This window comes from Coregonus lavaretus (assembly GCF_964263955.1).
Source record: "Coregonus lavaretus genome assembly, chromosome: 15".
Lineage (NCBI taxonomy): Eukaryota > Metazoa > Chordata > Actinopteri > Salmoniformes > Salmonidae > Coregonus > Coregonus lavaretus.
In genome coordinates, this window is record NC_140002.1 from 17,417,308 (window position 1) to 17,441,416 (window position 24,109).

At 44.7% G+C, this 24,109-nt stretch overlaps 1 protein-coding gene across 1 annotated transcript in view; it reads left to right on the forward strand.

Annotated features, from left to right (window-relative positions):
- LOC311142021 (protein turtle homolog B-like) overlaps positions 1-24,109 on the forward strand; it is a gene marked incomplete at both ends in the record, with an annotated part of 209,409 nt that overhangs the window by 114,341 nt on the left and 70,959 nt on the right. Inside the window, 2 exons of the mRNA XM_084177567.1 lie at positions 1,231-1,348; positions 4,792-4,933. Of these exons, the coding sequence (XP_084033693.1) occupies positions 1,231-1,348; positions 4,792-4,933 (260 nt within the window). The remainder of the gene's footprint in view (positions 1-1,230; positions 1,349-4,791; positions 4,934-24,109) is intronic.

Here is a 24,109-nt window from a genome sequence, read left to right on the forward strand (position 1 = left end):
CCAAGTCCAGCTAGAGGCGGGGGCTCATTTAGAATATTTTGTCCATAGACTGCTTACAGGGTAAGGAAACCAATATGTCATTTTGATGAACTATCCCTTAAAGTGTTCTGTTGTATAATGCCAATTTTTTCTTTATCTTGTACACTGCCAATGATGAAGTCTTTAAAAAGTGAATGTGACATATGAGAATCTTGACATTTTCTCTTGTAAAAATACAGGTAACAGCGGCCAAAATAAAGGAAAGACTTGAGTAAATGAGGGATACAAAGTATATTGAAAGCAGGTGCTTCCACACAGGTGTGGTTCCTGAGTTAATCAAGCAATTAACATATCATCATGTTTAGGGTCATGTATAGAAATGCCCAGTTGCCCATTATTTTGCCTACCATGGCTAGAAGACAACTTTGAAATAGGGCTCTCAAAGGAGCATAGGGGGTTTAAAGTGTGTGTGTGTGTGTCTCAGTCACCAGATTTCAACCCATATGACCACTTATGGGAGATTCTGGAGCGGTGCCTGAGACAGCGTTTTCAACCCACACCAACAAAACACCAAATTATGGAATTTCTTGTGGAAGAATGGTGTCACATCCCTCGAATAGAGTTCCAGACACTTGTAGAATATATGCGAAGGCGCATTGAAGCTGTCCTGGCGGCTCGTGGTGGCCCAATGCCCTATTAAGGGTTTCCTTTATTTTGGCAGTTACTTGTATATGTTTGATAGTAACAACTTGGTTGTCTGTCTGATACAATGTATTATGTTCCCTAAACACCTTTAAAGCTTGGAAATTATGCAATTTATTTATTTAATTAAATTGTAATCAATAAATGAATATTAAATAAATAGAAAAGGTGCATTGGCCCAATGTTGGCAGCCTACATGGGGCCAATATTTTTGTCCACATCGTGCCAATGTGCACATGTTTGCTGGGTTATTGGGACAATAAAAGGGTTACACAATAATTCCCACCATAATATTGGTTGGTATGAGGGATTATTTTGTGCCAATTTCAGTGCTTTATTGTTGTACAGATAGTGATCCAAAATGTATAAGTGAATGTGAGTGTCCAATGACCGTCATAGAATCTCTTCTAGAATGGAAATCCCAATTCAAGTCAATGTTCCGTGATTAGTGGACCGGCGGCCATATTGAGTGTACACTATGCCAGGAAGTAAAATCAGAAAATACAGTATTCAATCAGTAATTTTTCATGGTGTCCTCTCCCTCCCCAGGTGTCTGATGGGAGTCTGACGGTGCTGTTGGTCAGCCGCGAGGACAGAGGGGCATATACCTGCCGAGCCTACAGCATCCAGGGGGAGGTGGTCCACACCACACGCCTGCTTGTCCAAGGTAGCCTCACTACAACTCAACGTCTGTGTGTTTGTGCTTGTGTCTGTGTGTGGATGTAAGTGAGTGCATGTATAGATACGTGCAGCAGTGGGCGGGTGTGTATATCAGTCGACATGTACAGTATGTGTATCTTTGTGTTCGTTCTCTGCAGGGTATATGTGTCAGTGGACAGGTGTACGTATGTGCATGTGCATGAAGACGTGTAGGCAAGTGTGTGTGTGTGTGCCTATGAGGTCTACCACTATAGGAGCTAATTGGCTGCCATATGGAGCATGTCTGAGGATCAAAGCATTAACAAGCTCTCTGTATGTCTGTCTGTCTGTCTGTCTGATGATGTCTGATGATGCATGTTTTAAAGGTGGTGGTTTTTGATTGGCAGATGACTCTGGGGGTAGGGATAATTTTAATTTGGTGTCCCTTTTGGAAAGCCACTGAATCCGATCGCCACCAGATCAACTAAGCAAATCTACAGCGGGCAGCGTTTCCAGCTGTGCCCCTGCTATACACACACACCCACACTGGACTGGAGGGGGATGGACTGGAGGGGGATGGACTGGGGGGGGATGGACAACATTTTGTTGTGTTCAGCCTGAATTTATAATGGATTAAATTGAGATTTTGTGTCACTGGCCTACACACAATACCCCATAATGTCAAAGTGGAATTATGTTTTTAGAAATGTTTACAAACTAATGACAAATTAAAAGCTGAAATGTCTTGAGTCAATAAGTATTCAACGCCTTTGTTATGGCAAACCTAAATAAATTCAGGAGTAAAAATGTGCTAAACAAGTCACATAATAAGTTGCATGGACTCACTCAGTGTGCAATAATAGTGTTTAACATGATTCTTGAATTACTACCTCATCTCTGTACCCCACACGTACAATTACTAAGGTCCCTCAGTCAGGCAGTGAATTTCAAACACAGATTAAACCACAAAGACAAGGGAGGTTTTCGAATGCCTCGCAAAGAAGGGCACCTATTGGTAGATGGGTAATCTTTTTTTTTTAAAGCAGACATTGAATATCCCTTTGAGCATGGTAAGGTTATTACGCTGAACAAAAATATAAACGCAACATGCAATCTATGGATTTCACATGACTGGAAATACAGATATGCATCTGTTGGTCACAGATACCTTTAAAAAAAGGTAGGGGCGTGAATCAGAAAACCAGTCAGTATCTGATGTGACCACCATTTGCCTCATGCAGCGCGACACATCTCCTCGCATTGAGTTGATCAGGCTGTTGATTGTGGCCTGTGGAATGTTGTCCCACTCCTCTTCAATGGCAGTGCGAAGTTGCTGGATATTGGCGGGCACTGGAACACGCTGTCGTACAGGTCGATCCAGAGCATCCCAAACATGCTCAGTGGGTGACATATCTGGTGAATATGCAGGCCATGGAAGAACCGGGACATTTTCAGCTTCCAGGAATTGTGTACAGATCCTTGTTACATGGGGCTGTGCATTATCATGCTGAAACATGAGGTGATGGCGGCGGATGAATGGCACGACAATGGACCTCAGGATCTCGTCACGGTATCTCTGTGCACTTACATTGCCATCGATAAAATGCAATTGTGTTTGTTGTCCGTAGCTTATGCCTGCCAATACCGTAACCCCATCGCCACCAAGGGGCACTCTGTTCACAAAGTTGACATCAGCAAACCACTCGCCACATGACGCCATGTCTGCCATCTGCCGGCTACAGTTGAAACCGGGATTCATCCGTTAAGAGCACACTTCTCCAGCATGCCAGTGGCCATCGAAGGATGCACATTTTAGAGTGGCCTTGTATTGTCCCCAGTACAAGGTGCACCTGTGTAATGATCATGCTGTTTAATCAGCTTCTTGATATGCCACACCTGTCAGGTGGATTGGCAAAGGAGAAATGCTCACTAACAGGGATGTAAACAAATTTGTGCACAACATTTTGGAGAAATAAGCTTTAAGCCTTGAGACATTGATTGTGTATGTGTGCCATTCAGAGCGTGAATGGGCAAGACCAAATATTAAAGTGCCTTTGAACAGGGTATGGTAGTAGGTGCCAGGCGCACCGGTTTGAGTGTTTGAAGAACTGCAACGCTGCTGGGTTTTTCATGCTCAACAGTTTCCCGTGTGTATCAAGAATGGTCCACCACCCAAATGACATCTAGCCAACTTGACACAACTGTGGGAGGCATTGGAGTCAACATGGGCCAGCATCCCTGTGGAATGCTTTCGACACCTTGTAGAGTCCATGTCCCGACGAATTAAGGCTGTTCTGTGGACAAAAGGGGGTGCAACTCAATATTAGGCAGGTGTTCCTAATGTTTTGAACACTCAGTCTATTTTTTAGAGGCTATTTACAGAACATTTGTATAAAACCTGTATAAACTATATTCATAATTTTATGACAATATTTTAGGTTGACAGTAATTTTCTTGCATAAGTAAAATCAGGATTGTGCCATTCATTCCAATTAGACTTGTTTGGATTTTTCCCTGACCAATATGGCTGCCATATTCACCCCATTCTGGAACTTTGAGGGTTTATGACATAGCCCCTCTAGTAATTTAATAGGATCTCTATGGGAGCGGCAGTCTCCTCCTCTCATAGCAGGCCTTTCAACAGAGACAAGAACGACACGGGGGACCTGCAGGCAACATTAGACTTTGGAGAGGAACTGGGGGGACATGCAAAGAGTAGGAGCTTGCTTTAGCTCAGCCACAAGGGAAGACTTAGGCATTAAATCTATCTGCACTTGTGTAATCCACACAGACCCAGACTTGTACTTTTTGGTGCATTGAGGACGGGGGTGGCTAGTCAACACTACTGGGAGAGCTACTGGGGGTAAATAATAGATATTGTGGTTGCTCAATAAAATAAAACAGCGGGAGCATTCATCAGTGTGCAGGTATCTAATTCTTTATTTCATTAGAGTAGTTTTGGTACCTGCCGGTCTGGATGTGCGTACAATTTTGATTTACTGGGTGTGCAGGCTAATCCTTCCTCCTCTACAGCCTGTGTGCCAATATGATGTGACGTGGTCAGGTGGGAGGTAAAGTGATATCGGTGGGAAGCCTCCTCGTTGTCACACAAACACACACACGGACCTACGCCCCCTGTGGCCATTTTATGTATTTACCTGCCCAAGCTAAACACACAGGGATACCACCTTATTTCTGCTGAATAAGAAATTGGCCATTATGTTCAAATAGGATATTTTTTAGTTTGTTTATAATTAAAATTTGAAAGTGAAATTACCTACCAATCAGGTGAGGTTTTCATACAACCCTGCTTTGGTTTTTCCATATCACACCTTTGCATGTACTTTCGATGTAGTCTACTTCTATTCTGTAAATTTTTTCTCATATCTTCTCCTGTTTAATGTGTTTGAGTACGCATATAAAAAGTTAAAGTAACTAATTGCCGTTGTTTTGTGCTATGTGTCGCTCCAGGGCCACCATTCATCGTGTCCCCTCCCCAGAACCTGACGGTGAACATATCCCAGGCCGCCAAGCTGGACTGCCTGGCCGAGGCCTACCCTGGCAACCTCACCTACACCTGGTTCTGGGAGGACGACAACGTCTTCTTCAAGAAGTAAAGTGATGATCGGGCTCATTACTGTTCCATCCCCTATCCCCCACCACCCTAAACATGTGCTGTATAACTGCGGGACACATTGAATAGACTCCCGGGTTTGAGACCCCTTCTATACATGATCTGAGTTTTGTGATGCATTGTTGTTGTGAAATGTGTATACCATTCCACCACTTACAGAATTGTTTGTGTTTGTTCATTGTCCTTGTGCAGTCACGGCACGCAGTAACATTTGAGAGTCATGGAAGTACTCTGAAATAAAATCCCGCCCTGACGCACATACACAATGAATCTGGAACTCTCAACCTGTTAATGTAATCTAATTGTAGACCCTCACAGAGAGAGTATTAGTTATTGTGTTGCCCGCGTTATTGTGCTCCTGGAATTATGATGCCCTGCGATGGCATAACAGAAGTTCCTGAAATAGTGTCAAACAAGCTGCGGTAACCCACCGCAGGGACAGAAAAAACTTGAGTGCAAGGGAAGCTAGCCATCAATACTTGATAATACCCAACATCCAAGACTATCCATGGTAGGGGTTGTAATAAAAAACAGGAATATAATACAATACAACAATTAATAAATAAATAAACTTCAAATACAATATACCATTCAAGATAGGGAATGTTGTAAAATAATTTGTATTTCACTTTCTATTTATAGATAAAAGACAGCATTAGAAGAAAGGACAGAAAAGCCCAAAATGAGGCAGGAATCAACATGGTAGAGATAAAACCACAGTAAACAGAGGACATAGAAGGCACAGGATGGGGGGATGTGCGGTTGTATATGTAGGGGGGAGTGTGGCTGTGGTGGAAGATGGAGTGTGTGTTTGTGTGATTGGAAAAGTGTGTTTGTTTCGGGGGAAAGGGGGGTATCCGAGCTCCATCAGCTAGGACTAGACATTGGTTAATCAAATCTCCCCATCCTTATCCAATTTGGAATGCCTCCTCAAACAGCTACAACGCATTCACACATCAAGTCTTCTCTTGAGTTGGGCTCCGGGATGGAACAACTGTTGAACATCTGAACTTGTGGTTGTTTGTGGGGGAGTGGGTGGGAAAGTGTGTGTATGTATCCCACATCTGTTGCTATGGGGTAATGATGTTAGGGGCGGTATAGGGTGAATCACAATAATTGTTTGCCAAAAAAATAATTGCTTGCCAACAATGTAATTTTTGTAATGCCAGTCCTGGTTATAAGTAACAATCCTTTGTAGGAAGTACCTACATTATTATGCATATTATTATTTAATTGTGGAAATAAATTAAGATATGCAATCATTTTTTATATATATATAAAAAAATTAAATAACTGTATACAATATAATCGAGGTGAGGGCGTTGGAAATGCCTTTGGCTGTTAATCTGCTTCTGTTCTGTAGGTGGCACGGTCTGCTCCTTTCAAAGGTTGGGTCCCAATCTCTTTAAGGCCCTAGGATGCAGATGGACAGGGGTAGTCTGCCAGTCATGGGGGAATAGTGGGGGACGGCAACCCAACTTGGGATGGGGGGAGGTTTTAGCGGGTGGAATAGTGGAGAACAATTGGAGGTTTACTCAGTAGCAGTGCAAATATTATGGTACAGGAATATGAACACTCAATCATCATGGTACTTTTTAATGGTAAGTTTACAAACATATATTATGATAAATAGAATTTTAACTTGTATCTCATTATGGTAAATTGTGAAATAAGTATAGCCAGTTATAATTGTAATGGCTTAGCAGATAATAAGAAAAGACGATCAGTATTTACCTGGCTAAAAGAGAAGGAATATCATATCTATTGTTTACAAGAAACTCAATTTTAGATGAAGTTGTATGGGAAAAGGACTGGGGGGCGAAATGTACTTCTCCCATAGACAAAGAAACTCAAAAGGGGTGATGATATTAATTAACAATAATTTTGATCCGAATGTGCAAACTGTCCAAACAGATCCGCAAGGTACACTACATGACCAAAAGTATGTGGACACCTGCTCGTCGAACATCTCATTCCAAAATCATGGACATTAATATCAATCAATCAATCAATTTTATTTTATATAGCCCTTCTTACATCAGCTAATATCTCGAAGTGCTGTACAGAAACCCAGCCTAAAACCCCAAACAGCTAGTAATGCAGGTGTAGAAGCACGGTGGCTAGGAAAAACTCCCTAGAAAGGCAAAACCTAGGAAGAAACCTAGAGAGGAACCAGGCTATGAGGGGTGGCCAGTCCTCTTCTGGCTGTGCCGGGTGGAGATTATAACAGAACCATGCCAAGATGTTCAAAAATGTTCATAAGTGACAAGCATGGTCAAATAATAATCAGGAATAAATCTCAGTTGGCTTTTCATAGCCGATCATTAGAGTTTAAAACAGCAGGTCTGGGACAGGTAGGGGTTCCATAACCGCAGGCAGAACAGTTTAAACTGGAATAGCAGCAAGGCCAGGCGGACTGGGGATAGCAAGGAGTCACCACGGCCGGTAGTCCCGACGTATGGTCCTAGGGCTCAGGTCTCTCAGTTGGCTTTTCATAGCCGATCATTTAGAGTTGAAAACAGCAGGTCTGGGACAGGTAGGGGTTTCGTAGCCGCAGGCAGAACAGTTGAAACTGGAATAGCAGCAAGGCCAGGCGGACTGGGGGCAGCAGGGTGTCATCATGCCCGGTAGTCCTGACGTATGGTCCTAGGGCTCAGGTTCTCAGAGAGAAAGAGAGAACGAGAGAATTAGAGAGAGCATACTTAAATTCACACAGGACACTGGATAAGACAGGAGAAGTACTCCAGGTATAACCAACTAACCCCAGCCCCCCGACACATAAACTACTGCAGCATAAATACTGGAGGCTGAGACAGGAGCGGTCCGGAGACACTGTGGCCCCATCCGAAGAAACCCCCGGACAGGGCCAAACAGGAAGGATATAACCCCACCCACTCCGCCAAAGCACAGCCCCCGCACCACTAGAGGGATATCCCCAACCACCAACTTACAATCCTGAGACAAGGCCGAGTATAGCCCACAGAGGTCTCCACCACAGCACAAACCAAGGGGGGGGGGGGGCGCCAACCCAGACAGGAAGATCACGTCAGTAACTCAACCCACTCAAGTGACGCACCCCTCCCAGGGACGGCATGAAAGAGCACCAGCAGGCCAGTGACTCAGCCCCTGCAACAGGGTTAGAGGCAGAGAACCCCAGTGGAGAGGGGAACCGGCCTGGCAGAGACAGCAAGGGCTGTTCGTTGCTCCAGCCTTTCCGTTCACCTTCACACTCCTGGGCCAGACTACACTCAATCATATGACCTACTGAAGAGATAAGTCTTCAGTAAAGACTTAAAGGTTGAGACCGAGTCTGCGTCTCTCACATGGGTAGGCAGACTGTTCCATAAAAATGGAGATCTATAGGAGAAAGCCCTGCCTCCCGCTGTTTGCTTAGAAATTCTAGGGACAATTAGGAGGCCTGCGTCTTGTGACCGTAGCGTACGTATTGGTATGTACGGCAGGACCAACTCGGAAAGATAGGTAGGAGCAAGCCCATGTAACGCTTTATAGGTTAACAGTAAAACCTTGAAATCAGCCCTTGCCTTAACAGGAAGCCAGTGTAGGGAAGCTAGCACTGGAGTAATATGATCAAATTTCTTGGTTCTAGTCAGGATTCTAGCAGCCGTATTTAGCACTAACTGAAGTTTATTTAGTGCTTTATCCGGGTAGCCGGAAAATAGAGCATTGCAGTAGTCTAATCTAGAAGTAACAAATGCATGGATTAATTTTTCTGCATCATTTTTGGACAGAAAATTTCTGATTTTTGCAATGTTACGTAGATGGAAAAAAGCTGTCCTTGAAACAGTCTTGATATGTTCGTCAAAAGAGAGATCAGGGTCAAGAGTAACGCCTAGGTCCTTCACAGTTTTATTTGAGACGACTTTACAACCATCAAGATGAATTGTCAGATTTAACAGAAGATCTCTTTGTTTCTTGGGACCTAGAACAAGCATCTCTGTTTTGTCCGAGTTTAAAAGTAAAAAGTTTTCAGCCATCCACTTCCTTATGTCTGAAACACAGGCTTCTAGCGAGGGCAATTTTGGGGCTTCACCATGCTTCATTGAAATGTACAGCTGTGTGTCATCCGCATAGCAGTGAAAGTTAACATTATGTTTTCGAATAACATCCCCAAGAGGTAAAATATATAGTGAAAACAATAGTGGTCCTAAAACGGAACCTTGAGGAACACCGAAATGTACAGTTGATTTGTCGGAGGACAGACCATTCACAGAGACAAACTGATATCTTTCCGACAGGTAGGATCTAAACCAGGCCAGAACTTGTCCGTGTAGACCAATTTGGGTTTCCAGTCTCTCCAAAATAATGTGGTGATCGATGGTGTCAAAGGCAGCACTAAGGTCTAGTAGCACGAGGACAGATGCAGAGCCTCGGTCTGACGCCATTAAAAGGTCATTTACCACCTTCACAAGTGCAGTCTCAGTGCTATGATGGGGTCTAAAACCAGACTGAAGCATTTCGTATACATTGTTTGTCTTCAGAAAGGCAGTGAGTTGCTGCGCAACAGCTTTTTCTAAAATTTTTGAGAGGAATGGAAGATTCGATATTGGCCGATAGTTTTTTATATTTTCCGGGTCAAGGTTTGGCTTTTTCAAGAGAGGCTTTATCACTGCCACTTTTAGTGAGTTTGGTACACATCCGGTGGATAGAGAGCTGTTTATTATGTTCAACATAGGAGGGCCAAGCACAGGAAGCAGCTCCTTCAGCAGTTTAGTAGGAATAGGATCCAGTATGCAGCTTGAAGGTTTAGAGGCCATGATTATTTTCATCATTGTGTCAAGAGATATAGTACTAAAACACTTAAGTGTCTCTCCCGATCCCAGGCCCTCGCAGAGCTGTGCAGATCCAGGACAGCTAAGCCCTGGAGGAATACGCAGATTCAAAGAGGAGTCCGTAATTTGCTTTCTAATGGTCATGATCTTTTCCTCAAAGAAGTTCATGAATTTATCACTGCTGAAGTGAAAACCATCCTCTCTTGGGGAATGCTGCTTTTTAGTTAGCTTTGCAACAGTATCAAAAAGAAATTTTGGATTGTTCTTATTTTCCTCGATTAATTTGGAAAAGTAGGATGATCGAGCAGCAGTGAGGGCTCTTCGGTACTGCACGGTACTGTCTTTCCAAGCTAGTCGGAAGACTTCCAGTTTGGTGTGGCGCCATTTCCGTTCCAATTTCCTGGAAGCTTGCTTCAAAGCTCGGGTATTTTCTGTATACCAGGGAGCTAGTTTCTTATGACAAATGTTTTTCGTTTTTAGGGGTGCAACTGCATCTAGGGTATTGTGCAAGGTTAAATTTAGTTCCTCAGTTAAGTGGTTAACTGATTTTTGTCCTCTGACGTCCTTGGGTAGGCAGAAGGGGTCTGGAAGGGCATCAATGAATTTTTGTGTTGTCTGAGAATTTATAGCACGACTTTTGATGCTCCTTGGTTGGGGTCTGAGCAGATTATTTGTTGCGATTGCAAACGTAATAAAATGGTGGTCCGATAGTCCAGGATTTTGTGGAAAAACATTAAGATCTACAACATTTATTCCATGGGACAAAACTAGGTCCAGAGTATGACTGTGGCAGTGAGTAGGTCCAGAGACATGTTGGACAAAACCCACTGAGTCGATAATGGCTCCGAAGGACTTTTGGAGTGGGTCTGTGGACTTCTCCATGTGAATATTAAAATCACCAAAAATTAGAATATGATCTGCTATGACTACAAGGTCTGATAGGAATTCAGGAAACTCAGAGAGGAACGCTGTATATGGCCCAGGAGGCCTGTAAACAGTAGCTATAAAAAGTGATTGAGTAGGCTGCATAGATTTCATGACTAGAAGCTCGAAAGATGAAAACGTCATTTTTTTTTTTGTAAATTGAAATTTGCTATCGTAAATGTTAGCAACACCTCCGCCTTTGCGGGATGCACGGGGAATATGGTCACTAGTGTAACCAGGAGGTGAGGCCTCATTTAACACAGCAAATTCATCAGGCTTAAGCCATGTTTCAGTCAGGCCAATCACATCAAGATTATGATCAGTGATTAGTTCATTGACTATGACTGCCTTTGAAGTGAGGGATCTAACATTAAGTAACCCTATTTTGAGATGTGAGGTATCACGATCTCTTTCAATAATGGCAGGAATGGAGGAGGTCTTTATCCTAATAAGATTGCTAGGGTGGACACCACCATGTTTAGTTTTGCCCAACCTAGGTCGAGGCACAGACACAGTCTCAATGGGTATGGCTGAGCTGACTACACTGACTATGCTATTGGCAGACTCCACTAAGCTGGCAGGTTGGCTAACAGCCTGCTGCCTGGCCTGCACCCTATTTCACTGTGGGGCTAAAGGAGTTAGAGCCCTATCTATGTTGGTAGATAAGAGGAGAGCACCCCTCCAGCTAGGATGGAGTCCGTCACTCCTCAGCAGGTCAGGCTTGATCCTGTTTGTGGGTGAGTCCCAGAAAGAGGGCCAATTATCCACAAATGTTATCTTTTGGGAGGGGCAGAAAACAGTTTTCAACCAGCGATTAAGTGCTGAGACTCTGCTGTAGAGCTCGTCACTTCCCCTAACTGGGAGGGGGCCAGAGACAATTACTCGATGCCGACACATCTTTCTAGCTGATTTACACGCTGAAGCTATGTTGCACTTGGTGACCTCTGACTGTTTCATCCTAACATCGTTGGTGCCGACGTGGATAACAATATCTCTATACTCTCTACACTCGCCAGTTTTAGCTTTAGCCAGCACCATCTTTAGATTAGCCTTAACGTCGGTAGCCCTGCCCCCTGGTAAACAGTGTATGATCGCTGGGTGATTCGTTTTAAGTCTAATACTGCGGGTAATGGAGTCGCCAATGACTAGGGTTTTCAATTTGTCAGAGCTAATGGTGTGAGCCTTCGGCGTCTCAGACCCCGTAACGGGAGGAGTAGAGACTAGAGAAGACTCAGACTCAGACTCCGACTCGCTACATAATGGGGAAAACCGGTTGAAGGTTTCTGTCGGCTGAATGAGCGACACCGGTTGAGCATTCCAACAGTATTTCCCTCCAGAAGCCATGAGAAAGTTGTCCGGCTGCAGGGACTGTGCGGGGGGAGTTATACTAACGTTACTGTCTGTACTTACTGGTGGCACAGACGCTGTTTCTTCCTTTCCTACACTGATAATACTCTTGCCTAACGATTGCGTCTGAAGCTGGGCTTGTAGCACAGCTATTCTCGCCGTAAGGCGAGAATTCTCCTGTATATTATGAGTACAGCGACTGCAATTAAAAGACATCATGTTAATGTTACTACTTAGCTTCGACTGTTGAAGATGTTGATGAGCCATGTCCAGATAAAGCGTCCGGAGTGAAAAAGTTGAATAAGGGAAAAAAAAAAAAAAAAAAAAAAAAAAAAATTAAAAAGATTTAAAAAAAAGGAAAAAAAAAAAAAAAAAAAAAAGTTGCGATGGAAAAACGGAAAATAACGTAAAGTTGGCAGCTAAAACGCACAGGAAAATGACTCTTCTGTCTCGGGAAGATGACTCTTCTGTCCCCCCTTTGCTACTAAAACAACCTCCACTCTTTCCACTAGATGTTGGAACATTGCTGCGTGGACTTGCTTGCATTCAGCCACAAGAGCATTAGTGAGGTCAGGCATTGATGTTGGGCGATTAGGCCTGGCTCGCAGATGGCGTTCCAATTCATCCCAAAGGTGTTCAATAATTAAAGAGCAGCAGTAAAATAACAGTAGCAAGGCTATATTCAGGGGGTACCGGTACAGAGTCAATGTGCGGGGGCACAGGTTAGTTGAGGTAATTGAGGTAATATGGACATGTAGGTAGAGTTAAAGTGACTATGCATAGATAATAAACAGAGAGTAGCAGCAGCATAAAAGAGGGGATGGGGGGGGGGGGGGACAATGCAAATATTCTGTATAGCCATTTGATTAGCTGTTCAGGAGTCTTATGGCTTGGGGGTAGAAGCTATTAAGAAGCCTTTTGGACCTAGACTTGGTGCTCCGGTACCGCTTGCCGTGCGGTAGCAGAGAGAACAGTCTATGTCTAGGGTGGCTGGAGTCTTTGAAAATTTTTAGGCTCTTCCTCTGACACCACCTGGTATAAAGGTCCTGGATGGCAGGAAGCTTGGCCCCAGTGATGTACTGGGCCGTAAGCACTACCCTCTGTAGTGCCTGGCAGTCGGAGGCCGAGCAGTTGCCATACCAGACAGTGATGCAACCAATCAGGATGCTCTCGATGGTGCAGCAGTATTACTTTTTGATGATCTGAGGACCCATGCCAAATCTTTTCAGTCTCCTTAGGGGGAATAGGCTTTGTCGTGCCCTCTTCACGACTGTCTTGGTGTGTTTGGACCATGATAGTTTTGAGGGGACACCAATGAACTTGAAGCTCTTAACCTGTTCCACTACAGCCCCATCGATGAGAATGGGGGCGTGCTCAGTCCTCTTTTTCCTGTAGTCCACAATCATCTCCTTTGTCTTGATCATGTTGAGAGAGAGGTTGTTATCCTGGCACCACACGGCCAGGTCTCTGACCTCCTCCCCATAGGCTGTCTCATCGTTGTCGGTGATCAGGCCTACCACTGTTGTGTCGTCGGCAAACTTAATGATTGTGTTGGAGTCGTGCCTGGCCATGCAGTCATGGGTGAACAGAGAGTACAGGAGGGGACTGAGCACGCACCCTGAGGGGCCCCCGTGTTGAGGATCAGCATGGCAGATGTGTTGTTACCTACCCTTACCACCTGGGGTTGGCCCTTCAGGAAGTCCAGGATCTTAAGTTGCAGAGGGAGGTGTTTATTCCCAGGGTCCTTAGCTTAGTGATGATATTTGAGGTCAGTATGGTGTTGAACGCTGAGCTGTAGTCAAATAATAGCATTCTCACATAGGTGTTCCTTTTGTCCAGGTGGGAAAGGGCAGTGTGGATTGCAATAGAGATTGCATCATCTGTGGATCTGTTGGGGCGGTATGCAAATTGGAGTGGGTCTAGGGTGTCTGGGATAATGGTGTTGATGTGAGCCATGACCAGCCTTTCAAAGCACTTCATGGCTACAGACGTGAGTGCTACGGGTCGGTAGTCATTTAGGCAGGTTACCTTAGTGTTCTTGGGCACAGGGACTATGGTGGTCTGCTTGAAACATGTTGGTATTACAGAGTCAGTCAGGGACAGGTTGAAAATGTCAGTGAAGACACTTGCCAGATGGTCACTGCATGCTCGGAGTACACGTACTGGTAATAAATAATTGCCATATACATTTCTCTTACAGAATTCACATGGGCGGGGATATTGGAAATGTAATCAAAGCATATTGGAAGACAACTTGTTTTTAACCAAAAACTTTTTCCGACATAACATAGGTACAGCAGATCCCCTTATTGTATGTGACACTTTTAAATGTGCCTTTAGAGGCCATGCAATGAAATACTCATCTTTAAAACAAAAGCAATTTAGGTCAAAAGAGTACATATTAACAAAGGAAATAGAGGGACTAACAGTACAGATAGACAAAAAGAACTGGAGGAACTTATTCAAGAAAGATCAAGTGTTATATATTATAAAAAATAAAGCAAACTGGATGGAATATGGGGAAAAATGCACCAAATTCTTTTTTAATCTTCAACATAGAAATGCTACCAAAAATAAGTCACCCATGATTCACCAAACTGTCAGGAGGTGATGTGTACGCGGCGAGTGAAGTCAGACGCAGGACACAGAGAATCAAGGTTGACTACTTTACTGAGCGTTACGCACAAAACAAACGTCTCCAACACTGGAGGGAAAAACACCATATGCGTAATCCGAAGTAGTAGCTAGGCCGAACATCAACAAGACAATGAACAATAACACACAAAGCCCAAACGTAAAACAAGGGAACTTATATGCTACACAATCAACACTAATATGCAACAGGTGTACTAACTAGACAACACAAGACAAACACCGAAAACATCGATCGGCAGTAGCTAGTACTCCAGGGACGACGAACGCCGAAGCCTGCCCGAGCAAGGAGGAGGAGCAGCCTCGGCAGAATCCGTGACAGTACCCCCCCCCCTTGACGCGTGGCTCCAGCCGTGCGCCGACCCCGGCCTCGGGGACGGCCAGGAGGACGCGGAGCAGGCCGAGTGGGATGACTCCGGTGGAACTCCGTCAAGAGGGAGGGATCTAAGATGTCCCTCCTAGGCACCCAGCACCGTTCCTCCGGACCGTACCCCTCCCACTCCACGAGATACTGCAGACCCCCCATCCGACGTCTCGAATCCACGATGGACCGGACTGAGTACGCCGAAGCCCCCTCGATGTCCAGTGGGGGCAGAGGAGCCTCTCGTATCTCATTCTCCTGGAGTGGACCAGCTACCACCGGCCTGAGGAGAGACACATGGAACGAGGGGTTAATGCGATAATCATTGGGCAGTTGTAACCTGTAACATACCTCGTTCAATCTCCTCAGGACTTTAAATGGCGCCACAAACCGCCGACCCAGCTTCCGGCAGGGCAGGCGAAGGGGCAGGTTTCGAGTCGAGAGCCAGACTCGATTTCCAGGTGCATACACTGGACCCTCACTGCGGTGGCGATCGGCGCTCGCCTTATGCCTACGGATAGCCCGCTGCAGATGGACATGCGCACCGTTCCATGTTTCCTCCGAGCGCCGAAACCATTCATCCACCGCAGGAGCCTCGATCTGGCTCTGATGCCAGGGTGCCAGAACCGGCTGATACCCCAACACACACTGAAAAGGAGTCAGGTTAGTAGAGGAGTGGCGAAGTGAGTTCTGGGCAATCTCTGCCCAGGGGATATACCCCGACCACTCCTCCTGCCGGTCCTGGCAATAGGACCTCAGAAACCTACCCACATCCTGGTTTACTCTCTCCACCTGCCCATTACTCTCAGGGTGGAAACCCGAGGTAAGGCTAACCGAGACCCCCAAGCGTTCCATAAACGCCCTCCAGACTCTAGAGGTGAACTGGGGACCCCGATCAGACACTATATCCTCAGGTACCCCGTAGTGCCGGAAGACGTGAGTAAACAGGGCCTCAGCAGTTTGTAGGGCAGTAGGGAGACCCGGCATTGGAATGAGATGGCAGGCCTTAGAAAACCGATCCACAACGACCAAAATAGTGGTATTCCCCTGGGAGGGGGGAAGGTCCGTGACAAAGTCCACCGATAGGTGAGACCACGGCCGTTGTGGAACGGGTAGGCGTTGTAACTTCCCCCTGGGCAGGTGTCTAGGTGCCTTACACTGAGCGCACACCGAGCAGGAGGGGACATAAACCCTCACGTCCTTTGCCAATGTTGGCCACCAGTACTTTTCACTAAGGCAGTGCACTGTCCGGCCAATACCAGGATGACCAGAGGAGGGTGACGTGTGAGCCCAATAAATTAGTCGATCACGGATCTCGAGCGGCACGTACTTCCGCCCCTCCGGACACTCTGGAGGAGTAGGGTCGGTACGTAACGCCCGCTCGATCTCCGCATCGGCCTCCCACACCACCGGTGCCACCAGACAAGACTCTGGAAGTATGGGAGTGGGCTCAATGGACCTCTCCTCTGTGTCATATCGCCGGGACAGCGCGTCTGCCTTAACGTTCTGTGACCCTGGTATATAGGTGAGCTTAAAGACAAACCGAGCCAGAAACATGGCCCACCTAGCTTGACGAGGGTTAAGTCTCCTAGCTGCCCGGATGTACTCCAGGTTACGATGGTCAGTCAGAATGAGAAAAGGGTGTTGAGCCCCCTCAAGCCAATGCCTCCCCACCTTTAGGGCTTGGACCACAGCTAGCAGCTCCCTGTCCCCCATGTCTTAATTACGTTCCGCCGGGCTGAGCTTCTTAGAGTAAAAGGCACAGGGACGGAGTTTATGAGGCGTGCCCAAGCGTTGAGACAGTACAGCCCCAATACCCGCCTCTGACGCGTCCACCTCCACTTGGAACGCCAAAGAGGGGTCCGGATGTGCCAGCACTGGAACCGAGGTGAACAGGTCCTTCAGATGTCTAAACGCCCTGTCCGCCTCAGCCGACCACTGCAAACGCACCGGGCCCCCCTTTAGCAGGGAGGTGATGGGAGCTGCTACCTGTCCAAAACCCCGGATAAACCTCCAGTAGTAATTGGCAAAACCCAAAAACCGCTGCACCTCCTTAACCGTGGTGGGAGTCTGCCAATTACGTACGGCTGAAACGCGGTCAATCTCCATCTCCACCCCTGACGCGGACAACCGGTGTCCCAGGAAGGAGATGGACTCCTGGAAAAACAGGCATTTCTCAGCCTTCACATACAAGTCATGCTCCAACAGCCTATCCAACACCCGACGCACCAGGGCCACATGCTCGGCTCGTGTAGCAGAGTATATTAGAATGTCGTCAATATACACCACTACACCCTGCCCATGCAAATCCCGGAAAATCTCGTCCACAAATGATTGGAATACTGAAGGAGCATTCATTAACCCGTATGGCATGACGAGATACTCATAGTGACCCGAGGTGGTACTAAATGCTGTTTTCCATTAATCTCCCTCCCTAATGCGCACCAGGTTGTAAGCACTCCTGAGATCCAATTTTGTGAAGAATCGCGCTCCGTGTAATGACTCCGTCATACTCACAATCAGAGGGAGAGGATAACTATATTTAATAGTAATCTGATTGAGACTACGGTAATCTATACACGGGCGCAACCCTCCATTCTTCTTCTTCACAAAAAAGAAACTCGAGGACGCAGGAGAAGTGGAGGGCCGTATGTATCCCTGTCCCAGAGATTCGGCGATGTATGTTTCCATAGCCGCCGTCTCCTCTTGAGACAGAGGATACACATGACTACGCGGAAGTGCAGCGCCTGCCTGGAGGTCTATCGCACAATCCCCCTGTCTATGCGGTGGTAATTGAGTCGCCCTCTTCTTACTGAAGACGAGTGCCAAATCATTATACTCAGGAGGAATGTGCAGTGCGGGTACTTGGTTCGGACTCTCCACCGTTGTCGGAAACACCTACACACCGCCAGACACACTGATCAGACCACTCCCTGAGAGCCCTCTGTTGCCACGAAATGTTGGGGTCATGAGATATTAACCAAGGAAGCCCCAGCATCACGGGAAACGCAGGAGAGTCGATCAGATACAACTGTATAATTTCCTCATGACCCCCCTGCGTCTTCATCTTAAGTGGCGCCGTGACCTCCCTAATCAATCCTGACCCCAAAGGACGGCTGTCTAGGGCATGGATAGGGAAAGGCACATCTACTGGTAGGAGGGGAATACCTAACTTGTAACAGAAATTGCGATCAATAAAATTCCCAGCTGCGCCTGAATCGACTAGCGCCTTATGCTGGGAATGAAATGAAACCTGGGGAAATTCAACTTGGATACACAAGTGGACAACAGAGAGCTCTGGGTGAGTTGGGCGCTTACTCACCTGGAATGACTCATCAGTGCGTGACCTGCTGCCTCGATTCCCAGGAGACCCTCCCCAGCACTGAACCGCAGTGTGTCCTCTACGGCCACAGCTGGTGCAGGGGACGGCCTCTCTCCGGGTCTCACTCCTCCTCTCTCTAGCACCAGCACCCCCGAGCTCCATAGGGCTCGGCTCGGAGGTGCTGGGGGATGGAATGGACGGCCTTAACTCCGGACGTCCGCGGGTAGCCAGCAGGGTATCCAGACGGATCGACATGTCCACCAACTGATCGAAGCTCAAGTTGGTGTCGCTGCAGGCCAACTCTCTGCGAACATCCTCCCGTAGGCTGCACCTATAGTGGTCGATGAGGGCCCTCTCATTCCATCCCGCATTGGCCGCCAGAGTCCGGAAATCCAGGGCGAAATCTTGCGCGCTCCTCTTCCCCTGTCGGAGGTGGAACAGACGCTCCCCCGCCGCTTTCCCCTCTGGGGGATGATCGAAAACCGCCCTGAAGCGGCAGGAGAACTCTGCATAACTGATGGTGGCGGCGTCTATTCCCCTCCATTCGGCATTGGCCCACTCCAATGCCTTGCCGGATAGACAGGAGATGAGGGCGGAAACGCTCTCGTATCCCGAGGGCGCCGGGTGAATGGTTGCCAGGTAGAGTTCTACTTGAAGCAGGAAACCCTGACACCCGGCTGCGGTGCCATCATAAGCCCTCGGGAGCGAGAGCCGAAACCCACTGGACTCCGGAGATGGAACGATGGGTCTGGCCGATGGTGGTGGTATTGTAGGAGGAGGTGTGGGCAAACCTCCTCTTTCCCATCGGCTCAAAGTGTCCTATCACATCCTGCATGGCGGTGCCGAGTCTTCGGATCATGGCGTCTTGGCTGCTGACGCGCTCCTCTAAAGACTCCGTTGGTACCGCTGGTCCTGCTTACTCCATGGTGGTGTGTTATTCTGTCAGGAGGTGATGTGTACGCGGCGAGTGAAGTCAGACGCAGGACACAGAGAATCAAGGTTGACTACTTTACTGAGCGTTACGCACAAAACAAACGTCTCCAACACTGGAGGGAAAAACACCATATGCGTAATCCGAAGTAGTAGCTAGGCCGAACATCAACAAGACAATGAACAATAACACACAAAGCCCAAACGTAAAACAAGGGAACTTATATGCTACACAATCAACACTAATATGCAACAGGTGTACTAACTAGACAACACAAGACAAACACCGAAAACATCGATCGGCAGTAGCTAGTACTCCGGGGACGACAAACGCCGAAGCCTGCCCGAGCAAGGAGGAGGAGCAGCCTCGGCAGAATCCGTGACACAAACAATATTTTGAAAGAGGAAGCAAAGTACTTTAACCATATGTTTTCGTTTCAGTCTCCTCCATCTCCACTAACCGAAGTTAATTACAAGTTTAATTTTTCTATTAATAATGTAAAATTAACCTCTCCGGGATCGGTGTCCCGTATACGGGACGGTTGAGCTAACATGAGCTAATGTGATTAGCATGACTGTTGTAAGTAACAGCAAACTTTCCAGGACATAGACATGTCTTATATGGGCTGAAAGCTTAAATTCTTGTTAATCTAACTGCACTGTCCAATTTACAGTAGCTATTACAGTGAAAAAATACCATGCTATTGTTTGAGGAGAGTGCACAACCACAAAAAATGTATCACGGCAACTGGTTTGATACATTCACCTCTGAAGTGAAATAATGTACTTACATTCAGTAATCTTGCTCTGATTTGCCATCCTAAGGGTCCCAGAGATAAAATATAGCATATCTGTGTTTGATAAAATCCATTCTTATATTCAAATGTAGGAACTGGGTCCTACAGTTTGAACCCCTGCTGTCTCTGGCTCCACACCCACACCGCCCGGCCATCTAGATGTGTGAAAGTTATTGTATAAGCTAATGATCCATCATGTATGACATTCCTGGGAGTGTGTAAACTTAGATTTTTTATTACGATTTTTGTATGTTCTCTCTAGTTATGTACTTGAAAATGTATCAATTGACCAATTCGGCAAATTTGGGCAGACTTAACACAAAATAGTCCAGTATTGCAATGCTTCACTGGATCAATCTTAAACTTTGCACACACACTGCTGCCATCTAATGGCCAAAATCTAAATTGCGCCTAACCTGCAATATTATATTGTGGCCTTTCTCTTGTATTTCAAAGATGATGGAACAAAAAAATATATATAGAAAACGCATGTTTTTTTGTTTGTAATATCTTTTACCAGATCTAATGTGTTTATTCTCCTACATTAATTTCACATTTCCACAAACTTCTAAGTGTTTCCTTTCAAATGGTATAAAGAATATGCATATCCTTGCTTCAGGTCCTGAGCTATAGGCAGTTAGATTTGGGTATGTCTTAAGGGTCCGATCCTGAAGAGGTTAACAGCTGTACTGAAAGATTCATGTGAAGACCAAATTACAGAGGAGGAACTTATTGATGCAATTAAAGCCTTTAAATCAGGGAAAATTGAAGGGCTGGATGGCATACCAGTTGAGGTACATTATGTACTCAGAGGACCATTATTAGCATGTTTTAACCACTCCTATAAAAATATATAGATACTCAACAAGAAGGTCTGATTTCACTATTACTGAAACAGGACCCAGGTGGTAAATATAAAGATCCAGTCCATTAAAAAAATTGGAGGCCCCTTACACTTCAGTGTTGTGATGCAAAATTCTAGCAAAATGCATAGCGCATAGAATTAAAAAGGTATTGTCGGATATTATTCATTCTAATCAGACAGGTTTTTTACATGGAAGATACATTGGAGATAATATAAGGCAAGTATTGGAAACAATAGAACACTATGGAAAATATGGGAAACCAGGCCTGCTATTCATAGCAGACTTCGAAAAGGCATTTGATAAAGTACGACTGGGGTTTATATATAAATGCCTGGAATATTTAAATTTGTGAGAATCTATTATACAATGGGTTAAATTTATATATAGTAACCCTAGGTGTAAAATAGTAAATTATGGCTACTTCTCAGAAAGTATTATACTGTCAAGAGGAGTAAAACAAGGTTGTCCACTATCGGCATATCTATTTATTATGGCCATCACAATGTTAGCTATTATAATCAGATCCAACAATAATATCAAGGGGCTTGAAATCCAGAGCTTAAAAACAAAGGTGTCATTGTACGCTTATGATTGATGTTTTCTTTTAAATCCAGAATTTGGATCCCTCCATAGCCTCATATAGGATCTAGATCATTTTTCTAACCTCTCTGGATTACAATCAAATTATGAGAAATGTACTATATTACGTATTGGATCACTAAAAAATACAACTTTTACATTACCGTGTAGTTTACCAATAAAATGGTCTAACGGTGAAGTGGACATACTAGGTATTCATATCCCAAAATAAATAAATTATCTCACTACAATACATTTTAATAGAAAGTTTGCAAAAATAGATAAGATCTTGCTGTCATGGAAAGGAAAATAGCTGTCTATTTGTGGAAAAAATCACCCTGATTAACTCTTTAGTCATATCCCAGTTTACCTAGTTGCTTATGGCCCTGCCTACACCTAACAACTTTTTTTATTTTTCATTAAATGAGCAAGAAATATTCAATTTTATTTGGAATGGCAACCCAGACAAAATTAAATGGGCCTATTTATATCATTAATATGAATTCGGAGGGCAGAAATTATTAAATATTAAAGCATTAGACCTCTCACTAAAGGCTTCAGTCATACAAAAAGTATACTTAAATCGGAACTGGTTTTCTAGCAGATTAGTAAGAATGGCTCACCCCGTGTTCAAGAATGGCCTTTTTCCCTTTATTCAGATTACAACCTCACACTTTCGGATATTTGAAAATGAAATAATCTCCAAAATATCGCTATTTTTAAAGCAAGCCATAGAAAGTTGTTTGCTATTTCAGTTTAATCCTCCAGAAAAGACAGAACAAATATTACAACAAATGTTATGGTTAAACTCGAATATACTAAAAAACTGTATAATCTTTGTAAATTATATCATAAATAGGACTGGTGGAGTTATGTCACACATGCAGCTAATAAAAATATATGGAAATGTCTGCTCTATTCAAAATTATAGCCAACTAATTGCAGCATTACCGCCAAAATGGAAGTGGCAAGTGGGAGGGAGAGAAAGTAAGGAACTTGTCTGTCGGCCCTGCATTAAAGACCAAAATTGGTTAAAGAAAATTGGGATAAATAAAAAAGTATACCAGTTTCATTTAAGGATAAAACAATTTGACAGCTGTGCCGTACAGGTTGCAAAATAGCTGGGAAGAGATTTTCAATTTACCGATTCCATGACACATGATTTATGAACTGATACACAAAATGACTCTGGATTCAAAACTTAGAGCTTTTCAATTGAAATTACTATATACAATTATTTCAACCAATATAATGTTATATATATGGGTGATACAACCATCCCAGCTCTGCAGATTTTGCTGCAAAGAGACAGAATCATTTGATCACTTGTTTTGGTACTGCCCATACACAGGAGGTTGGTGGCACCTTAATTGGGGAGGACAGGCTCATGGTAATGGCTGGAGCACAATCAGTGGAATGGCATCAAATACATCAAACACATGGTTTGATGCCATTCCATTCACTCTGTTCCAGCCATTATTATGAGCCGTCCTCCCCTCAGCAGCCTCCACTGAAATAGTTTGTTTTTGGTCGCAGGTTCAGGAATGGGTGAAGAATTATAACATTTACCTGGAGCTAACTCTGCAGATAGCACTGCTGGGTGATTTGAAAAGTCATAGTCAATCGATCAATAATATAAAAATACTCTTACAGTATATATATATATATATATATATATTTTTTTTTTTACCATCTGTAGGAACTATGAGAATAGAAAGGTTCAGGACTTTTGTGAAACAGCACAGTTGTAAAATATATGGCTAATATAAACGGGATGGTGTTCAGAGATAGATGGGGAGGGTTGAGGGGAGCTGAAGGGTGGGACTAAAAATAACAAAAAACCTAGATAACTCATGTAAAGAATACTGTGTCCGTAAAATGTATATAGTATGTATAAGCTGGAAGTAGAGGCCTAAGTACTGTTCTCCATTAGTTTACTCCAATTAGGGGAGGGATGATAGGGTTAGGGGAAAATAATAAAGAAGGAAAATATATTAAAAACAGATATTTACCAAAAAATATATGGGGGAATTGGAAATGATGCAGACAATTACATTGATAGATGCCACAATATCTGCAATATTAAAGCTTTCACCCCCTAACTTTTTCTTATAATAATAAAGGTAAGGAAGGTACTTGCACAGTGTAGCCTATGTAAGCAAAGTAGGGAATGAGGATAGACAGTCAGAGGGAAAAGAGTTAGACTGAAGTGGAGGGAGGTCGGGAAGGAGGTAGAGAGACGTGAGAGAAGGAAGATACTGAAAATGAGAGAGTCAAAGTCAGGGAATGTGGAAGAGAGAAAGTGAGAACGGTATGGACAGCGTCACCACAATGGAGACAGAAAGACAGTAAGCAAAGAAAGATAGAGATGGAAAAAGGTAGAAGGCTGATAGATAGATGACCCACCTCTTCTGTGACAGGAATATCTAGTGACACAGTGCTTGTGCCGTTCTACGCTCCACTATCTATGATTACGGGCCTCCCACCTAGCCCCCAGCCATCCCACATCCACTCATGCGTGGCCTGTACACTCTATAGAAAAAATAGGATCTTACAGGCTTTTTCAATGAACTTTTTAAGTGGAGGG